General features: G+C 45.7%; 1 protein-coding gene and 1 pseudogene across 1 annotated transcript in view; both read right to left on the bottom strand.

Annotated features, from left to right (window-relative positions):
- Positions 1-2: 2 nt before the first annotated feature.
- Positions 3-3,240, bottom strand: LOC102836682 (annotated as a pseudogene).
- Positions 3,241-11,018: 7,778 nt separating this feature from the next.
- Positions 11,019-19,097, bottom strand: part of WEE2 (WEE1 homolog 2 (S. pombe)) — a 40,526-nt gene continuing 32,447 nt past the window's right edge. The window contains exons 6-11 of the mRNA XM_006861179.1: positions 16,927-17,073; positions 16,105-16,200; positions 15,894-15,979; positions 14,588-14,758; positions 12,797-12,939; positions 11,019-11,157 (exon numbers count right to left, since the gene is read on the bottom strand). Of these exons, the coding sequence (XP_006861241.1) occupies positions 11,019-11,157; positions 12,797-12,939; positions 14,588-14,758; positions 15,894-15,979; positions 16,105-16,200; positions 16,927-17,073 (782 nt within the window). The remainder of the gene's footprint in view (positions 11,158-12,796; positions 12,940-14,587; positions 14,759-15,893; positions 15,980-16,104; positions 16,201-16,926; positions 17,074-19,097) is intronic.

Genomic DNA, 19,097 nt, shown 5'->3' with positions numbered 1-19,097 from the left:
CGCTAGGTCCGTCCTTTCCTGAAGAAGAAGAAAACGGCCAAGTCAGCCCCTCGGGCAGCAAGCGTACCCGCCTCACTTCCTACACGTGCAGGATGGCCGGCCCCCCAGGGCCCGCCTGGGTAACCCCGGGCTCCTCCCGCTGCCCGGCCGCCGTCTTCCCACCGCTCGATGAGCGCAAGCTCCCGGCAGGCAGGCTCCAGCGGTGGGTGCAGTCGCCGTACCGTCAGGACCTCACCCCGGAACCTGCTGCTGTTGCACAAGCGCTGCCTCCCATCCCGAGAGCGAGGACCCGGAGGGCCGGAGACCCCAGCAGCCCCCGCGCGGAACACTCGCGCCCGGATCTCCGACTCACCTGAGGCCGCTGCCCCGAAAGCACCGGCTGGCAACACTTCCGGGCGCACCGCGACGCAGGCCCTGGGGCGTGGGGAGGAAGCGGAAGTAGGGCATGCACCGCCTGAGGCGTAGAAAAGCAGCCGTGCGGCCCCGCTGGAAATACGACCCTGACTCGAGAGTTCCGGAGGGCTTCTTTCCGGCCGCAACGCGCTGAGATTGGTGTGTTTCTTTGATGACGTTTGTAGTCCCGCCCACGAGGGTGAGTGAAACCTACGATAGCTCCTCCCAGGCTAAATGCCTATGGCTCAATCCTCGGAAACCAAATGCCAGACCAGTTGATGTCAATGCTTTCTGAGTCAGTGACCCTGTAAAATAGAGGGCTTCCCCGTTCGATTTCCAAGGCTGTAAATCTTTACAGATTTAAGCTTCGTCTCTCATACTTTGGACATGTTGTCCGGAGGGAACAGTCGATGGAGAAGGATGTCATGCTGGGTAAGGTGGAGGGTCAGAGAAAAAGGGGAAGAGCCCTAACAAGATGGATTGGCCAGGTGGCATCATTGATGGACTCAAGTGTGGCAGCGGTAGTGAGGTTGGCCCAGGATTGGACATTGTTTCGTTCTGCTGTGCATGGGGTCGTTATGAGTCGGTTCCGACTCGATGGCACCTGACAACAACAACAACAAATCTTTACAGAAGCAGACTGCCTCATCTTTCTTCTTCAGAGAGACGGGTGGGTTCGAACACCGACCTTGTGAGTTGCAGCGGATCGTTTGAACCACTGTGCTTAGAAAATCCTGAGGCACTTCTACTGTCCCATCGGTTCCCCATGAGTAGAATTTGAAGTATTGAAGAGTTGTTGTTGTTGTTATGTGCCGTGGAGTCGTTCTGACTCATAGCGACCCTGTACAGGGTTTCCGAGGCTGTAAATCTTTACGGGAGCAGAAAGCCTCATCTTTCTTCTGCGGAAAGGCTGGTAGTTTCGAACTGCCGACCTTGAGGTTAGCAGCCCGATTCGTAACTACTACATTACCAGAGCTCTTTGTTGCTGTTGTTGTGAAGTGCCATCGAATCTGTTCTGACCCATAGCGACCCTGTACAGGGTTTCCGAGACTGTAAATCTTTACCGGAGCAGAACGCCTCATCTTTCTCCTATGGAACAGCTAGTAGTTTCGAACTGCTGACCTTGCGGCTCGCAGCCCGATTCATAACCACTACGCTACCAGAGCTCCTTTAGAGCTCCTTAGGTGTATGCAAATTTATGACATTAAATTTTAATATTTCTACTAAAAACAATTTATTATAATTTTACTTTCTTGGTTTTGATAAAAGTAAACTCATCAACAATATTTTCAAAATCTACATCTTTGCCTTTATTTTTTGTTAAGCTTTTACTGTGAATTGAGTGATAGTTTACATGGCAGAATATCAGTTTTACACTCATTGTTTTTCATTTCATTGCAATGATTACAATCCTTTCCATGCATCATCATTCAACAGTATTTATTTCTATTCCCTCCGTGTTTGTTTGTTTGTTTGTTTTAAATGTACACAGAAACACTCAGGAATATATAATCATTCACACAGCCAAAGGGCACATTCTGCAAGCCTGCCTCCTGGCTGCCAGCACACAGCCTTTCTCTTTCCATGAGTCTAGAGTCCACAGCTTCTCTATCTCTCCATGTCATCATCTCTGTCTTTGCTTTAAAAATATATATATATGTATATATATTATAAAACATACATCTTTGCTTAGGGAGTTCTGGGTAGCATAGTGGTTACGAGTTGGGCTCCTAACCTCAAAGTCAGCAGTTCAAAACTAACAGCTGTTCCACGGGTAAAGGATGAGGCTTTCTGCTCCTGTAAAGATTTACAGCCTCGGAAACCCTATGCCAGGTTGCTAAGACTTGAACCGACTCCACAGCACAGCACCACCACATTGCTGCTTAGTTTGTTTTCAGTTGATAGAATGTCCATGTCTGGCCATTTTTTGTGAGCAACCAGCATTCTTAGTTTTTCACTAATTTGACCTTACTGACCTGTCTTCATTTTAATTTCTTCTATTTTGTTTATCGTGGATATTTTAATTCATTTTTATCTAATTTAAATTTTTTTTTTTTTTAGCTGATGTTACTTTTTATTGAATAATATAAGAACAGAATAGGTGCAACGTGAGCTGAGTGCATTTGGAAAGCAATGAAAAGGAGATTAGAGACACTTAGCTGTTCCAGAATCATTCAAGATGCCTTCACTTTTCTTCTGGTGATGGCACACTAAAGGGACTTCACCAAGGCCTTGCCATGGCGGAACCATCACTCTAAATGCTAAGATGCCCAGCAAGGGTAACTGTGCTCTCAAGGGGCGTGGTAAGAGGCGGTTCCTGCTGCAACCTGCTTTGCAACCCTCTATGCATTCTGGGAGAAAGATGAGGCTTTCTGCTCCCATAAAGATTGACAGCCTCGAAACGCTATGAGTCAGAACCAACTCCACGGCACATAACAACATGCATTCTGGCAGCTGGATTTGATCAAAGAGGTTGTCCCCATCCAAGGAACAGTATACACCTGGAAAGAGCACAGGGCTTTCTTCTTCAACTGTGGCTGATCATGGAAGGGACAAGTGGTCAAATTGGGCTGAGCCTTGGTACATGTGGTTTGTCCAAAACCCACATCTAAGTAGTACTTCACTCCAAACAGGATCTGCTTGCCGGCAAGCACCAACTGCCTCAGGCGACTATGGAACTTGTCATTGCTCACTTTGTTGTACTTGCTAATAACGAAGTCCAGCGCTCACTTCATGCCCTGCCCTGCTTGTTCTGGTCCGCGTCTATGATGCCGCCCATTAGGGGCGGGAGCCGGGGATTTGCAGTGCGGCCAGCAGGAGCAGAGAGGCACGCAGAGGCGCGGCCATGTCGACTGGGCTAATTTAAACATTTTAAAAATTGCATTAAAATATTATTAATCTTGACGCTATTGGAGCACAAGCTGTGCATGACCGAGGAAACCAGGTGGGAGGGGGCTACCCAGATTTCTCATCTCCCTTTCCTAGACTGTGCCGGCTCCCTCCAGGTCACACACTCAACTCCTGCTGCTTTCTTGTTGTTCAGTGACCTTTGAGTCGGTTTTGACTCTTTGTGACCCTGTGTAGGATTTCCGAGGAGCAGCTGGTGAGCCTGAACCACCGACCTTGTGGTTCAAACCAACCTTGCAATCCAGTGATTATCCTACAGCGCCAAGCCAGGAACCTAAAGCCTACAGCCTGGGATATTCCCAGGCGGTCTCCCATCTAAATTCTAACCAGGTCCCAGCCTACGTAGCTTCTGAGAACAGAGGAGATCAGGCGTATTCAGTGTGGTATGGGTGCAGACTTAAAACCCTTCGATTGCTCATCCATGCACTTAAATTCTAAAGTACTTAACATGATCTTGCAAGGTACACCTTAACCTGCTTCTGAAAATCGAGCTCACTACCTGATATATTTCTGGAAGCCTGTCTTCAATTTTGGCGTCCTGGTGTGGCACTGTGGGTTAATGCACTGGTCTGCAAAGTCAGTTTGAACTGTGAGGCCAGAGATTCAAGCCCGCCAGCTGCTCCTAGGAAACCCTATACAGGATCGCTATTGGTCGGAACCGACTCAACAGCACTTAACAACAATCTTCAATTTTGATGGAGTTCCTGGGTGGGACAAAGGGTTAAGTGCTTCACTACTAATCAAAAGGTTGACAGTTGTCTCACCCAGAGACGCCTTGGGAGACAGGTCTGGTGACCTGCTTCTAAAAATCACAACCGTATAAACCCTTTGGAGCAGTTCTGCTCTGCATACATGGAGCCAAGTCTAAATGGACTCAATGGAAATGAGGAATGTCACCATTCTACGCCCACCTTCACAATGTTTAGTTCCTGAAACACGTGTCACACTGCCTTCAAGTTTGCACACAAGACTAACCATCCCCCAACCCGTCCTCTCTGTTACTGCCAATGCTGTCCAAGGATTTCCGGATAAAAAGTATTTCCAAGCAGACCTCAGAGACATTGCAGACTAAATTCCAAATAAAACTAATTCATTTCCCAGTGCATATAGGAGTACTGGTGTGGCGCTGTGGGTAAATGTGCTGGACTGCAAAGTCCGTTTGAACTGCAAGGTCAGCGGTTCAAACTCACCAACTGTTGCTCAGAAACCCTATACAGGGTCGCTATGGGTCAGAATTGACTCAACGGCACTTAACAAATGCATATAAAAGTTCTGTTTATACTACACTGTAGTCTCTTTAAAGCATGCAATAGCATGATGGAAACATTTGAGAATTACCAAAATGTGGCACAGAAGCATGAAATGAGTACATGGTGTTGGGAAAATGTCATGCATAGACTAGCCTGTTGCTGGGTTGCCACAAAGTTACAATTTGTAAAAACCAGTAATAGCTGTAAAGCACAGTAAAATGAGACTTACAATGTAATATTATTCAGCCAGGGAGAGAAAAGGAGTTCTAGTGCATTCTGCAATGTGGATGAACCCTAAAACATGATGCCAAGAGAAAGAAACCAGACACCAAAGGACAATGATGTATGTTAGCAGTAACATGGAATCTCTAGAACAAACCAAGGCTCAGGGAGAGATGTGTATTAGTGTTTACCAGCGGCTGGAGGGAGTGGGAGTCCTTGCTTAGTGATACTGCCTTTCTCCTTGGGCTCTGAAGATGGGAAACTGCAGAACTAGATAGTGGTGAGGTTGCACAACATGACAATTGTAAACAACGTCACTGAATGCTGTTGTTGTTAAGTGCATTGACTTGGTTGCGACCCTATATAGTGTTTCCAAGGAGCAGCTAGTGAGCTTGAACTGCCCACCTTGTGGTTCAAACTGACCTTGCGGTCCAGCTCATTCACCCACAGAGCAACACCAGGACTCCCATCACTGAATAATGCACTTAAGGTACTTAAAATGACATTCAAAAAAAATTATGTTGTTAAGTGCCATCAAGTCAGTTCCAACCCATAGCGACCCTGTATAGGGTTTCCGAGGAGTGGCTGGTGGGTTTGAACCACCAACCCAACCTTGCAGTTAGCAGTCCAGTGCTTACTCTACAGTGTCACACATATACTTTTTTTTTTTAAATCCCTACTTCTACTTGGACTGCCAAGTCAAATGAAAAACTATATTCAGCCTTCTCCTCCAAGACCGATGTCCTTATGTTAAATGATACCAGCACCGTTCCTGACTTGAACTTTGGTATCATCATCTGTCAGTCTTCTCCCTGATGACCCAGATCTATTCCCCCACATCTAATCACTGGACCCTATTATTTTTTATTTATTTATTATGCCTCTAATTTCTCCCTCCCTGAGTTTCTAGTCACAAATGTCTCAAGTTGTAGGGAAAAGCTGTTGTCAAGAAGAAAGAAGAAAGCACCCTGGATGCTGACAAGAGATTGCCTTGGGGAATCTCTGATCAGGTTATCAACTGTATCTTCAAAGAGAGTCTGGGCTCTCTTCTTCTTTCTGCCCTCTCTCCTTTCTACCTTCTTCTCCCCTTCTTTCTGCCTTCTGCTTTCTTTCTCCGGCAGAGGTCACTTTCCTCTTCCTAACCCTGAATAAAAGTCTCTAGACTGACAAAAAAAAAAAAGAGAGAGAGAGAGAGAGAGAGAGAAAGAGTCTGGGCTAATCTGAATCCTCCCTCAGACGTGAATTAGCAAAACACACTTTCTCCTTAGGCTGCAGAAGGCTGCTATTCCCCACCCCACTCCTGTGACAAAGAACTATTTTATTTTTAAGTATAATGTCCCAGAGAGATTGAGCTAAAAGATTGTATTCTCTTACCAAGTTTTGTTTGCCCCAGAAAACAAATGCGGTGGCTTTGCCCTCCTATCCTTTCAAGACCCCCTCCACGGAACCCTTCCTGCTCTGCTCTCCTGTGTCTTTCCACACTCTGTCTACCTTGCCCTAGAATTTAAATGATATGAAGGTGTGCCTCCTCTTCCCCAGGGTGGACTCAAGGACAGGACCTGTTGTGAATGTCCACATAGCAGTGTGCTTTCAAACAAGCACAGATTTTACAAGTCCTAGGTCAAGGCCAGAGCAAAGAAATTGGAAGAACCCAGAGGTTAATAAGCCTGAAATTAGAAGAACAAAGAAAGAATCAAGGGTCTTGAAGTTCTGTGGTATTAGGGGTCACCCTTTAAGAATCTGTAGTTTGCATTTGGATTAGGAAGCCTGCAAGCTCTCCCTCACATATACATTTACATATTATAGACTTTCTATAGTTCATCCCTGGGCCCAGAAAAAGCCTTTTTGAAATCAATTTTCTACTTTGCTTTTAAACCAATTTTTCTAAAGCCTCATCAAAACTGTTGGAAAATTATAGCCCTTGTTACCTAAGGTGGTCACTAGCATAGATTTTAAAGTGATTTAAAAGTGTTTTAAGTGCAATACTTTTGTAGTTAGTATGACTACTTTTTGTTGAGCTAAACAAAATCAAACTGACAACTTTTGTATAATTTCAGACTAAAGGTATGATTCATCTAGATGAAAAAGCTAAATGTTGACATTTGTCTTTCAATGTTAATGTTTCTACAGCTTTAGATAGATCATTACCTTAGACTGGTACCCACAACCCGTCTGTTACTGTTTCCTACTGTGGCTTCCATGTTGCTGTGATGCTAGAAAGTTCTGCCACTGATATTTCAAATGCCAGCACCCATGGTGGACAGTCTAGAAAGGAAAGCCTGGTGACCTCCTTCTGAAAAGTAGTTAATGAAAACCTAGGGATCACAACAGACAGAATATTGTCCAATAGGGTGCTGGAAGATGAGCCCCTCAGTCGGAAGGAACTCAAAACACACAGTGGCTACAACGGACTCAAGCGCGTCAGTGATCCTGCAGATAGTGCAGGACCGGAATCCTTGTGTTGTTGTGCATGGAACTGTCCAGCACAGCATCTCAACAACAACCAATAATGGCTTAGTACGTGCGTTAGAGCTTAGATCAGCAAAGCACAAAAGTTATTTCTTCAAGTGTCAGGATTATCTGTGGCTACATGTCACCATCAGTGTTTATGGTAAAGATTATTGTTGTTAAGTGCCTTCAAGTCACTCCTGACTCCTAGGATCCTGTATACAGTTTCCAACAAGCAGCTGGTGAGTTTGAACCACTGGCATTGCACTTCAAACCAACCTTGCAGTCCAGTGCATTATCCCCACAGCGCCACTCTGGACTCCTATTGTTACTGTTGTTAAGTGCTGTCGAGTCGATCCCAAACCATAGCAACCCTGTATAGGGTTTCCAAGGAGCAGCTGGTGAGCTTGAACTGCCAACCTTGTAGTTCAAATGGATTTGCAGTCTGGCACATTAACCCACAGCGCCACAGCAGGACTCCTCTGGACTCCTATACAGCCATAGAAAAGCAACTACCTACCTCATGTAGTGTGGCGCTATAGGATAAGCACTGGACTGCCAACAAGATAGCCGTTTAAACCCACCAGCTGCTCCTTGGAAACCTTATACAGGGTCACTATGAGTCAGAACGATCTCAATAGCACTTTACAACAAATGTCGTAAAGTATTTAACTTCCTGCGCATTGCCAACACAATGATACTAAGGAAGTAACTCTGATAATGAGTTCCAAGGTTATTTCATAGAAACAGAATGTCCCGACTGAGAATGGAGTCAGACACACTACTGAAACAAGGAGTAAAATCCTAACCGTAGGAGACGGGATTCGATCCTAACACCAGTGACCACTCAGTCTCTCTCACACTGAAGACAGTCTCGGCAGATACGTGCTCTCTTGGTGACTTTCTGGTTCTATGGAGTCCCACAGAGAGAAGAGCCCAATGGCCTGGCATCAGATCCTTTCAGGGAACAACACAGGAGTCGATGAACACGGTAGAGAAGGGGCTGTGGAGGTTTACATGGTAATTATCAGTGACTGAGAAGACGAGCAGAACCAAAGAATGATGGTCCATGCACTCTGTCACTAACATGTGGTGGTGGGTGTGTGCCATGGAGTCGGGTCCGACTCATAGTGACCCTGTACAGGGTTTCCGAGGCTGTAAATCTTTACGGGAGCAGAAAGCCTCATCGTTCTCCCACAGAACAGCTGGTAGTTTTGAACTACTGACCTTGAGGTTAGCAGCCTGACTCATAATCACTACACTACCAGAGCTTCTAGTCACTAGCATACCTGTTAGTAAATCACAAATTGTGGTTGACCTTGTATTCTAATGCAAGGGCATGACCTAGTGTGAAGAAAGTGGGGGAGCCGAGGAAGACGCAAAAGATAACTTTTACAAGACTTGGTTTATAAAACAATGGGATGGATTGTCCAGGGTACTCTATCCCACTTAACTCCAGGAAGAGACTCGCTGCCGTTCCAGGTCAGCCAAAGATGATGTGAGGATGGGTTCAATAAAGACTCCTTCATGTGCTTGTGTAAAGGTGAGGTGAAGAAAACAATTAGACAGCAGGAAACACTACAGACCACGAACAGGTTGTCATCATTAATAAGATAGCGATTGTTGTTGTTGTTGTTGTTACGTACTGTGATGGAAAGAGCAATATAGGGAGGGAGAGAGGAAAGGAGGGAGAATGAAAGAGATCGATCGATAGATGTGATGGATGGATGGATGGATGGATGGATGGATGGATGGATGGATGGATAGATAGATAGATAGATAGATAGATAGATAGATAGATAGATAGATAGATAGATAGATAAAGAGTTGTAGTAAAGCAGCTGGGGACTTTAGACCCAGAGAGGGAGAGGAGCTGTGTGCTGATGGCCAGGGGACAGGCTTGGTAGATGTACCCTTTGGTTGGTTGATGATGCATGGAGGGAATTGTAACCATGACAATGTAACAATATACAATAGGATGAATATAAAGCTAATGTTCTCCCGTGTAAACTATCAATAAAACATTAAAAAAAAGAGTTGTAGTAATAACTAAATTAGTACATAGGTAGATGATTATTGTTATTACGTGCCATCAGATCAGTTCTGACCCATAGCGACCCTGTATAGGGTTTCCAAGGAGCTGCTGGTGAGGTTAAACTACCGACCTTGTCGTTCAAACCAACCTTGTGGTCCAGTGTTTCTCCTACAGTGCCACACCAGGACACCGGGGTATAGAGAGAAGGATAAATAGAGAGATGGAGTGGAGATGGAGACAGTCTGCAATCAAGTCATCTTCCGCTCATGCTGACCTCAGGCACAACAAAAGGTTGCCCAGTCCTGTGGCATCTTCACAAGTGCTCCCAGGTTCAAGTCCATCGGGCGGCTTATCAGGCCAGCCCATGTCACTAAGATTCTCTCCCACACTCACTGACTCTCTGCTTTCCCCATCAAACACGGTGTTCTCCTCCCATGATGAATCTCTTCTGGTGATGTGTCCAAAGCAAACAAGTGGGACAGTGTTCTGCTGTGATTGGCTGGTTTCTGGAAGTAGGTCTCCTAGTTTGTCTTTGTCAAGAAGGTCTATTGAAACCTGTCCACCCTGGGCGACCCTGCGGGAATTGAAGTGCCAGGTTCCAGCAGCATCGTTACGTGAAAGCTGCCACAGTATGACAGACAGACAGACAGGTGATGGATGGCACAGACAGGATCAAACAAACACCTTTATGACCGATAGCATTTTATACCAGGGGCGCCTTACGGACTTTCTGATCTAGAAAGCTGGGCCTGGAAGCCCAGGCCTGTTACTACCAACCTACTGATTTTTCTCACCCACCTGTTCAATTTCTAACATAAGTTTCTCATTCTTTGTTAACTATGCATCGCAAAGAAGAATATCAATATCCAACTTTGGAGAAAAAGATTAAAACTTTATTTAAAAATGCTCTACTCCTTTAAAATACATACGTTAAGAGAAAAGGATTTGAATTAAATATGAAAAACATCACAGTAAACAAAACCCAATTCTGATCATAAGATCAAGAGAAATTGGTGATGCCCCGGAAGTCAAAACCAGGAATAAGGGCCCCAAGAGGACCGGGACAAATACATTTGGGAAAAAACAGCTAAGTCAAACTTCCCTCAAACCCAAGTCCTTTACTCTTGAGTGTTTTTGTTCCACAAGGTACCAGCCAGCACAGAAATGTTCACATTGTATATAGTCTTGCTTTTACCCACCTCATGCAATTGTGACACCATTTACTTAGTAAATACAACATCAGAAAAAGGGACTGTCTCCTTCAAGGAACTACCTAAGTGAACCACTTACACAAAGTGTCTGAGAATTCTCTTTAAATAACAACATCAGATAAGACAAGCCACACTTTTGAAACCCAACCTCAGTCACCTTACTCCTTCCGAGGGCCACTTCCTTTTCGTCTTTCAGTTCAAGGGCCTAGGATTGCCCTTTGTTCTTCAACAAACATGAAACATGAATGAATTGTTCAGAGGTAGCATTGGGGATATGACACCAGAGATGAGGAATGGTTACCAGTGAGTGTATCTAGGAATGGGCACTAAACAGAAACCTGGATGGCATTAGGGTCTTGGTGCTAACACTCCATGAGGAATGACTTTGGAAAGCATTGGGCATTCATGTTGGTTTGTCTTTCCATTCTCCGAGGCAGCTTGGGACCATCAATATCAGTGTCTGCAAACTCTCCAAGAGAAGGGTGGCTGTTACGAGTGGAATTTTGTGGAGAATGGAGAAGGAAAAATGTAACGATTCTCTCAGGATTTCTCTTATGTGAAGCTTGAAGGCCTTGCGCTCTTTCCACCCACCAGGTGTTTGATTCTTCTTGACCCTGAGTGGGTGACCTCAGGGTCATTGGGGTGAGTCTCCTCCGTGGAGGAGCAGGCCTGCTGAACTTCTCTCAGTTCCCTGGTAACAGACAACAGGGAAGCAAAGGTTTACTCACTCCTCAACGACAGAGAGTACTTATGATCAAATAAGCACAGAAATAGAGTTTTTATTTTATTTCAGGATTTGCAGAAGCAAGCTTGAGCTTGGATGGAAAATTCCATTTCTCTGAGTGTCATTGAAAAATAGTTAAAAGGCGCAGACCCTCACAGGCCACAGCAAACTCAGTTTTCCAAAGCGCCTGGTGTGGCTCTGTAGGATAAGCACTAGATCTCAAGGTCAGCAGTTCAAACTCACCAGCCACTCCTCGGAAACCCTATACAGGGTAGCTATGGGTTGGAACCAACTCAATGGCACTTAACAATTGTTAACACAGACTACATGGCCCACAAAGCCTAAAACATTTACTATCTGGTCCTCTATAGAAAAAGCCAGTCAGCCTGAGGTCTGGACAATTCAAGGGGACATCTGCCCCCTCCTCTCTGTGTGATAGAGTCCATCCTAGGAATGGCTCGTGATGGTCAGTTAAGCCTCCACGTCTGCGAGACTCTGCATCCTTGTGGGCTGCCTTTCCAGATACCCACCCATCTGTGGATCTCTCTGTCCTTTACTTACCAGCTGGGACAACTAGATCCAAAACTAGAAGAAAAACATACCCATGACCTCTTTGGAAATTTTTCCAGATTAAAGGTTTGGCATCTCCACAGTTTATTACTAGGAAGTCATTTTGAGGACTATTAAAGCCCATCTTTCCAAGATGTATAGTGAATCCAAGAAAAGTTGGACTTCTCAGATATTTTAGGCAAAACCGTTTTCATCTCCTTATGTGTGTATGTATAGCAATCATTTAAAAATATCTTCAGAATTCTGCTCAAACTTCACTGCCTGGTCTCTTCCCCAAACCCATTCAATTTAATGATTCCCATTGTTTACTCGATGGATATGTAAGTACCTGCCTGAATACAAGCCTCCGTGATGATTGGTCAGGTTTTTTGTTTAGAAAATACCTCTGCCTGTAACCAAGTCCCGGGACAGTGTATCTACCTGCCTGCTTTATCCTGAAACAGAATGGGTTTCTATTGTAGTTTATGCCCACCCTGTTTTCTTACATCAAGTGAGCACTCAACAGTGTCAACCTGCTCTCACTGAGAATCCTACAAGTTTTCTCTGCCAGCTGTATGCCCTTGAATTTCTCACTTTTGCTTTTGCTTTTTACATGAACTGGCATGTTCTCTCTCAAGTAGCCCAGTTAGAGATCCTCCAAGTCCCATGTTACACAAAGGACCTCATGTGGCCATCTTCCTTGTGGGGGGTCTAATAAAATGCTGAGGGCGCAGCAGGTCAGTGTGAGTGGGGGGGGGGGTGTGGAGGGGAGTAGCCAGTGTGAGTGTGAGTGTGTAGGGGGGGAGCAGGCCAGTGTGAGTGTGTGTGGGGGGGGAGCAGACCAGTGTGCGTGTGTGCATGGGGTGGGGGGAGCAGGTCAGTGTGAGTGTGTGTGTGTAGGGAGGGAGCAGGCAAGTGTGTGTGCATGGGGGAGGGGGGAGCAGACCAATGTGAGTGTGTGTGTGTGTGTGTGTGTGTGTGTGTGTAGGGAAGAAGGCCAGGCAGGCCAGTGCCAGGCAGAGGCTCTGGCTCTCCTGACCCCACACCTGAAGCCCACCTCTCCAGCGCAGCTGTCTTGAACTTCTCCTGCCTCAGTTGCTGCCAGAGCTCCTCTGTACTCCCCAGGGAGGGACACAGCACTGGGTTTCTGGTCAGAGATGCTGCACTGGGTCTCTGCTCTGGGTCACGGTGGATCATACTCTGGTAGTGTCGGCCCCAAAGAGAGAAAATCGGAGTTTTAGAGTAGGAAACTACCCACCCGCCCAACCAAGTCCAGCCCACCAGCCAAGGACTCTGTCCCACCCACCCACCCAAACCAACTCCAGCCTAGCACCCGCCCAGGCTGACTTCATAGGAGAAGGAGGCGACAGTCTGCATCTGTAAAGATTACAGCCTTGGGACCCTAGAGGACAGTTCTACTCTACCCTAAAGGCTTGTTAAGCTATGACTCAGAATTGACCCCCTGTTAATGGGTTAGGGTTCTGAGTTGTTGTTTGGGGGGGGGCAGGGTGGATGCTGTAACCCCACCCTAAGGAGCCCTGGTGGCACAGTGGTTTAAGTGCTCAGCTGCTAATTGAAAGGATGAAGGTTCAAACCCACCAACTGATCTACAGGAGAAAAAAATAGTAGCCAGCTTCTGTCTAGATTTACAGCCTTAGGACCCCCAGGGGCAGTTCTGCTCAGTCCTAAAGGGTCGTTGTGACTCAGAGTCAACACTGGCAATGGAGCTGAGTGTTTAGAACTTCATCCTAAAAGGAGCTCTGGTGGAGCAAAGGTTAAGCACTCCACTATTAGCCTAGCAGTTGGAACTTGCCGGCCTCCCTGCGGGAGAAAGATGTGGCAGTTTGCTTCTGTCAAGATTTACAGCCTTGGAAGCCCCTTGGGGGGCAGTCTCACTTTATCGTGTAGGGTCACTGTGAGCCGGAATCAAGTCTGCGGTGTCAGGTTTTCAGAACACCACCCTGTTCTGCAAGCAAGAGCTTACACTGTATGTAAACATTTTGTTTTGTTGGTGCTATACTAAACTCCTCAATGATGTTGTTGTTGTTGTAAAGTGCCATTGAGTCAGTTGCGACCCTATATAGGGTTTCCAAGGAGCAACTGGTGAGCTTGAACTCCCAACCTTCCAGTTCAAATGGCTTTGCAGTCTGGTGCATTAATCCACAGCGCCACACCAGGACTCCAAACTCCTCAATAGTGTAGATTTTTTTTTTGTTTTAATTTTTCTTTTTGACCTCTTTGCTCCAAAAGGAGCCCTTGTAATCCAGCGGCCTAGTGCAAGGCCAAGGTCATCAGCTGGGACCCAATAGCAGCTGCTCCACAGGAAGAGACATGGCTGCCTGCTGCCATCCAGACAACAGCCTCAGAATCCCTAAGGGCAGTTCCGTTACATCCTATAAGGGTCACTGTGAGTCAGCATCAACCCGACGGCAGCAGGCTTGGTTTTTACGGAACCTCCTCCTACAAGGATCCCTGGTAGAGCAGTGATTAAGCACTCCACTGTTAGCTTGAAGGTCAGTGGTTTGTTAGAACCCACCAGCCTTAGTTTCTTTGACTGTAAAACAGAATACTGGCCTGCCCATCTTGCACAATCATTAGATAGAGCAAATGGAAAACCACTAGCAACAGGACTTAACTATAATACAAAAAATGTTATGTTGCCTCCTAAATTTTCTTGAGAAGTTTCCCGTCTGTCCCAAGTCTTTTCCGAGTTTCCTAATCATAGCTCCTTTTTCCTCCCTTCTGTTAACCAATATCCTTACATGTCCCTTTCCCCACTGGCTTGTTATAATGTCATAAAAACTAATAATACATTTTCATTTTCTCTTCATTTCATAAGAGAAATCACCTTGAGCAGCCCGTGGAAGTCTTCCAAGAGCGTCTGGTGAATGTCCGGAAGGTTCCCTTGGCGAATATAATGCCAGCCAACGCCATTGATGGGCAAAGACGGGGCCCCCGCAGCCAGTGCAATTGTTAATCCCAAGGCAAAGATGTCTGCTTTGGGGAGGTGCTGATAATTCTTCAAAACAGAAGCCAGAAAGGCCAGTTAGTCGGCCAAGCAAAGTAAATCTCAGCCCAAACACAACTCATAGTTCATTGGAGAGTGTATGCACTTTAACCAGACATGTGAGCAAAGCTATGCTCACTGAGTTTGTGGTTTATCCCTAGGGGAGAAAAGAGGGGAGCAAACAGCTACCTGATTACCAACACTGCCCTGAGGAATCCCAGGCAGCACCCTAGCACCATTTTGTTTTCTGTCCAACTCAGAGAAGCATGAGGCATTAGTGACTTATCACTGGAAGGAAAGACTTGTTTTTTCATGATTGTCAACCTGAAGGAAGTTACCCCATCCTAGGCCTGACTACAGATGTCTAGAAGATGGACAATAACTAAAGGTCATTCAATGATCAGAATTTACACTGTTACCAGAAAAATGGTAGTCTGTTAAGATGGATTGGACCAATAAGGGCTCAAGGAAAGGTTTCTTTTCCAGTCAGCAACCAAGACCCTAGGGATTCTAAGGAATATGAGAAACAACAGAGGACCCGGCCAAAGAACAGACCCACTCTTCTTATGCATTTTTAGAAAAGCTCCTCTTCAGAGTCTGGACCCAATAGGAGAGGAGACAGTGTTAAGTACCATGGGTTGACAGAAGAACAAAGAAATCTGTATTAGAGAAAGTACATCCAGAACGTTCTTTAAAAGTGAGGACGATCAGATTTCTGTTGTAAAGGGGTCAGTTCCTAGAGAAGGACATCATTCTTGGTAAGGCAGAGTGTCACTGCAAAAGAGGAAACCCCTCAATGGGCTGGACTGACCCAGCGGCAGCGACAATGGAATCACACATTATGACAACTGGGAGGACGGCTCAGGACCGGGCAGTGTCTCCTCATTCTGTTGTGCACTGGGTTGCTATGAGTCAGAACCGACACCATGGCACCTAACAACAACAACAACAACAAAGTTGAAATTATAAATGTATGAGGGGGCTTCAAAATATATTTTTGGAAAATGGAATTAACAGACAATGGAGTTAGTCTGTAAACTCTTTGAAGCCCCCTTGTGTGCTTTTTCATTTCTCACATCATGAGCCTTCATTTGAGAATTCACAGTTTGTTGGTTTACAAAACACCCCATGTCCCCCTAATCTGTACCTCTTGCAAAATCTCGCCAGCCAAGAAGCGACTATCTCCCTCTTCCACTTTTGGATCATTTATTGATGTCACATGGCCCAAGTCACCTAAAACAGGGGAGGAGAAACAGAGTCCTCTTTGCAAGCAAGTCTGCATGGAGCAGCAATGAATGGAGTTCTCGGGGTAGGGTTTCTGGGGCAACAGTTCTTACAGGGGTGGAAGGTCAACTCACCAATTTTATACGTCACGTCGGCAGACCTATCCATTTCAGTCTCTTCTGGGGCTGCCAGAAAGTCATTTTGCATCTTATGACAAATGAAGATGTTACCTGAAAACAAAAACAATTTACGTAATGATTTCTAAGCTTTTTCAAAAAAAGTCCAACAAAATTTCTGCTAAAGTTTCTATCCTATGGAACATCTCCTATTTAAGGGAAACTGACCTCAAACATTCCCACTCTCTGAAGAGATTGGCGGAAGGGTACTGTTACTTCTACACACACACACACACAAATAGGTACAACTTGTCCCTGGATCTCACATTGTTGTTATGTGCCGTGGAGTCAATTCCGACTCATAGCGACCCTGTACAGGGTTTCCGAGGTTGTAAATCTTTACAGGAGCAGAAAGCCTCCTCTTTCTCCCGTGGAATAGCTGGTAGTTTCGAACTGCTGACCCTGAGGTTAACAGCCCAATCCGTAACCACTACGCTACCAGAGCTCCTGGATCTCACATTAGCAAAGGAGAAAACCACCTATCTGTTGCTCAATTTGATTAGTGCAGAATCAGAAGGGGTACAGTCCTTGATACAAACACAATCTGGGTGTAGCTAACATGCTGTCCCCTTGCTGGGTCTTACATTAAATACATAGCTATTTCCATTGTCCTCACTAGATTGGAAAGAAACTTCCCTCAATCCCCTGGAGCCGGGAGGAAAATCGATAAAGTAGTTAAACTAAATATTCTTTTCAGGGAAGATGGAGAAAGTGGGCTGTCGGGCACTTGATAAAGATACAGACACCATTCCTGAGGAACGTCGGGGGAAGCTCACTGACTGGGTTTGATGTCCAGGTGCACCACTCCGGAGCCATGGATGTACTTGAGGCCCAGGGAGATTTGGAGAAGCATGTCCTTGAGTTCAGACTCTTGGAAATACTTGTTGGACTTCTTCCTTGCAGATATGGCAGCTTTCAAGCTTCCACCTGGGGAAGAACAAGAGAAAGTAGCTTCCCAGGATGAGGAAAAACATGATCATGACAGAAGAAAAGTGCTTACTCAGCAAGCTTGTCTTCAATAACATCCGTCTACCATGTCTAGATTACATCAGGGTCCGTATAAAGCTTAACAATATCTGCCCTGTGTCTGTACCACCAAGAACATTCTAGTATCTCAGGTTTTCAGTATGAGTCTCTCTTGCCTCATAGTAAACCGCCACCCATCTGTCAGTGTGTCCACAATGGGCTGGCCTGCGGGTTACTGTGATGCTGGAAACCATGTTACCACTATTTCAAAGGCCAGCAGGCTGACCCATGGTGGGCAGACTTCAGCAGAGTTTATACACTAAGACCAGGAAGAAAGGACTTTCGAAAATGAGCCAATGAAACCCCGCAGATGATGACAAAAACCATCCAGTGTCATGCTAGAAGAGGAGCTCCGTGGATTGGAAGGCATTCAAGTGCACTGTGGCTACAACAGTGGGCTCAGGCACACCAACAAGTGTGCAGACGTGCGGGGCAGGGAAGCATTTTGTTTTGTTATACAAGGAGATGCCATGGATCGGAGCTGACTCAATGGCAACTGATATCAACAGGAACATGGCAAAAGCTCTGCCTGATATTAAACACACAGAAACCAGAAGGCCAGTCAGGTCTGACCGCAGAGCTGCGAGAGCTGTGTGTGATTTATTCCAGGTCACCATCATGATATGAGGGCTCCTGGTGTGGGACTAGACAATCAGCACTGGACTGGGAACCACAAGATTGGCAGTTTAAACCCACCAGCTGCTCCTCAGAAACTCTATACAGAGTCTCTGTGAATCACAGCCATCTCGATAGTACTTAACACCAATAACAACACACTTTATAAGGAGCCCTTGTGGCATAATGGTTTAAGCACTGCTGTTCCACAGTAGAAAGATGAGGCTTTCTGCTCCCGTAAAGAATTACAGCCTCAGAAACCCTGTACAGTGTCGCTATGGGTCGGAATCCATTTGACAGCACTTAACAACAACAACAAAAACAATAGGGTGTGAGGTGGTGATTCTTTGAGGAAATCCTATTTGAAGTCATCCTGTGTGCAAACAAATTCAGATCAATCTACCACACATACACAAGTAAAATAATGTTCAGAAGGGAAAAGAATTCAGCCCTTTATCAAAGACACAGAGGACTATGGAAGAGCAGTTTTGTATTTTCCCAACAGCTTATTTATTGAAGATGATGGATTAGAAAGGAATCAGGGAGGAGTTTGTTAGAAATGACATCCCCCAGTGACTAAATCTGAGGATGGGATTATGAGATGTGATAAGAAGAGGAAGATCGCCCCCAGGACCCCTCATCCACTGGGGCCCTTGTTTCTCTTCTAGCCTAAGGTATCAGTAGGGGTGGGGAGGCTGGGCAGGAATAGATGAGGAGGAGGGCTCGGGGACATTATTCTACCTCGCAAAGACTTTGGATCTACTGTCCTCTATCTAGATTCTTAGACTAACATTCCACAATGTTGACTAAGACAAGGTGTAAGGGCATACTTGGTTTTGCATAATCAACACACATTTGAAAGGTATGTTGTTGTTAAGTGCTGTTAGTTCCAACCCATAGCGACCCTGTACAGGGTTTCCAAGGAGCGGCAGGTAAGTTTGAACCACCGATCTTGCAGTTCAAACCGACCTCCCAGTCCAGCACATTAACCCACAGTGCCACACCAGGGCTCCTTTAAAAGTGTGTTGTTGTTTAGTACCATCGAGTCAATTCCGATCCATAGTGACCCTGTATAGGTTTCCAAGGAGCAGCTGGTGAGCTTGAACCAACCACCTTGCAGTTCAAACGGCAGCTTTGCAATCTCATTAGCCCACAGCGCCACACCAGGACTTTTTTGAAAGGTATGTCATTGTTGTTGTTGTTGTTAGGTGTTATCGAGTTGGTACTGACTCATAGCGACCCTATGCACAACACAACAAAACACTGCCCGGTAATGGGCCAACCTCACAATTGTTGCCACGCTTGAGCCC

Source organism: Chrysochloris asiatica, unplaced genomic scaffold (genome assembly GCF_000296735.1).
Source record: "Chrysochloris asiatica unplaced genomic scaffold, ChrAsi1.0 scaffold00041, whole genome shotgun sequence".
Taxonomy (NCBI): domain Eukaryota; kingdom Metazoa; phylum Chordata; class Mammalia; order Afrosoricida; family Chrysochloridae; genus Chrysochloris; species Chrysochloris asiatica.
The sequence above is the reverse complement of the archived record's forward strand: the minus strand, read 5'-3'. Positions and strand labels throughout refer to the sequence as shown.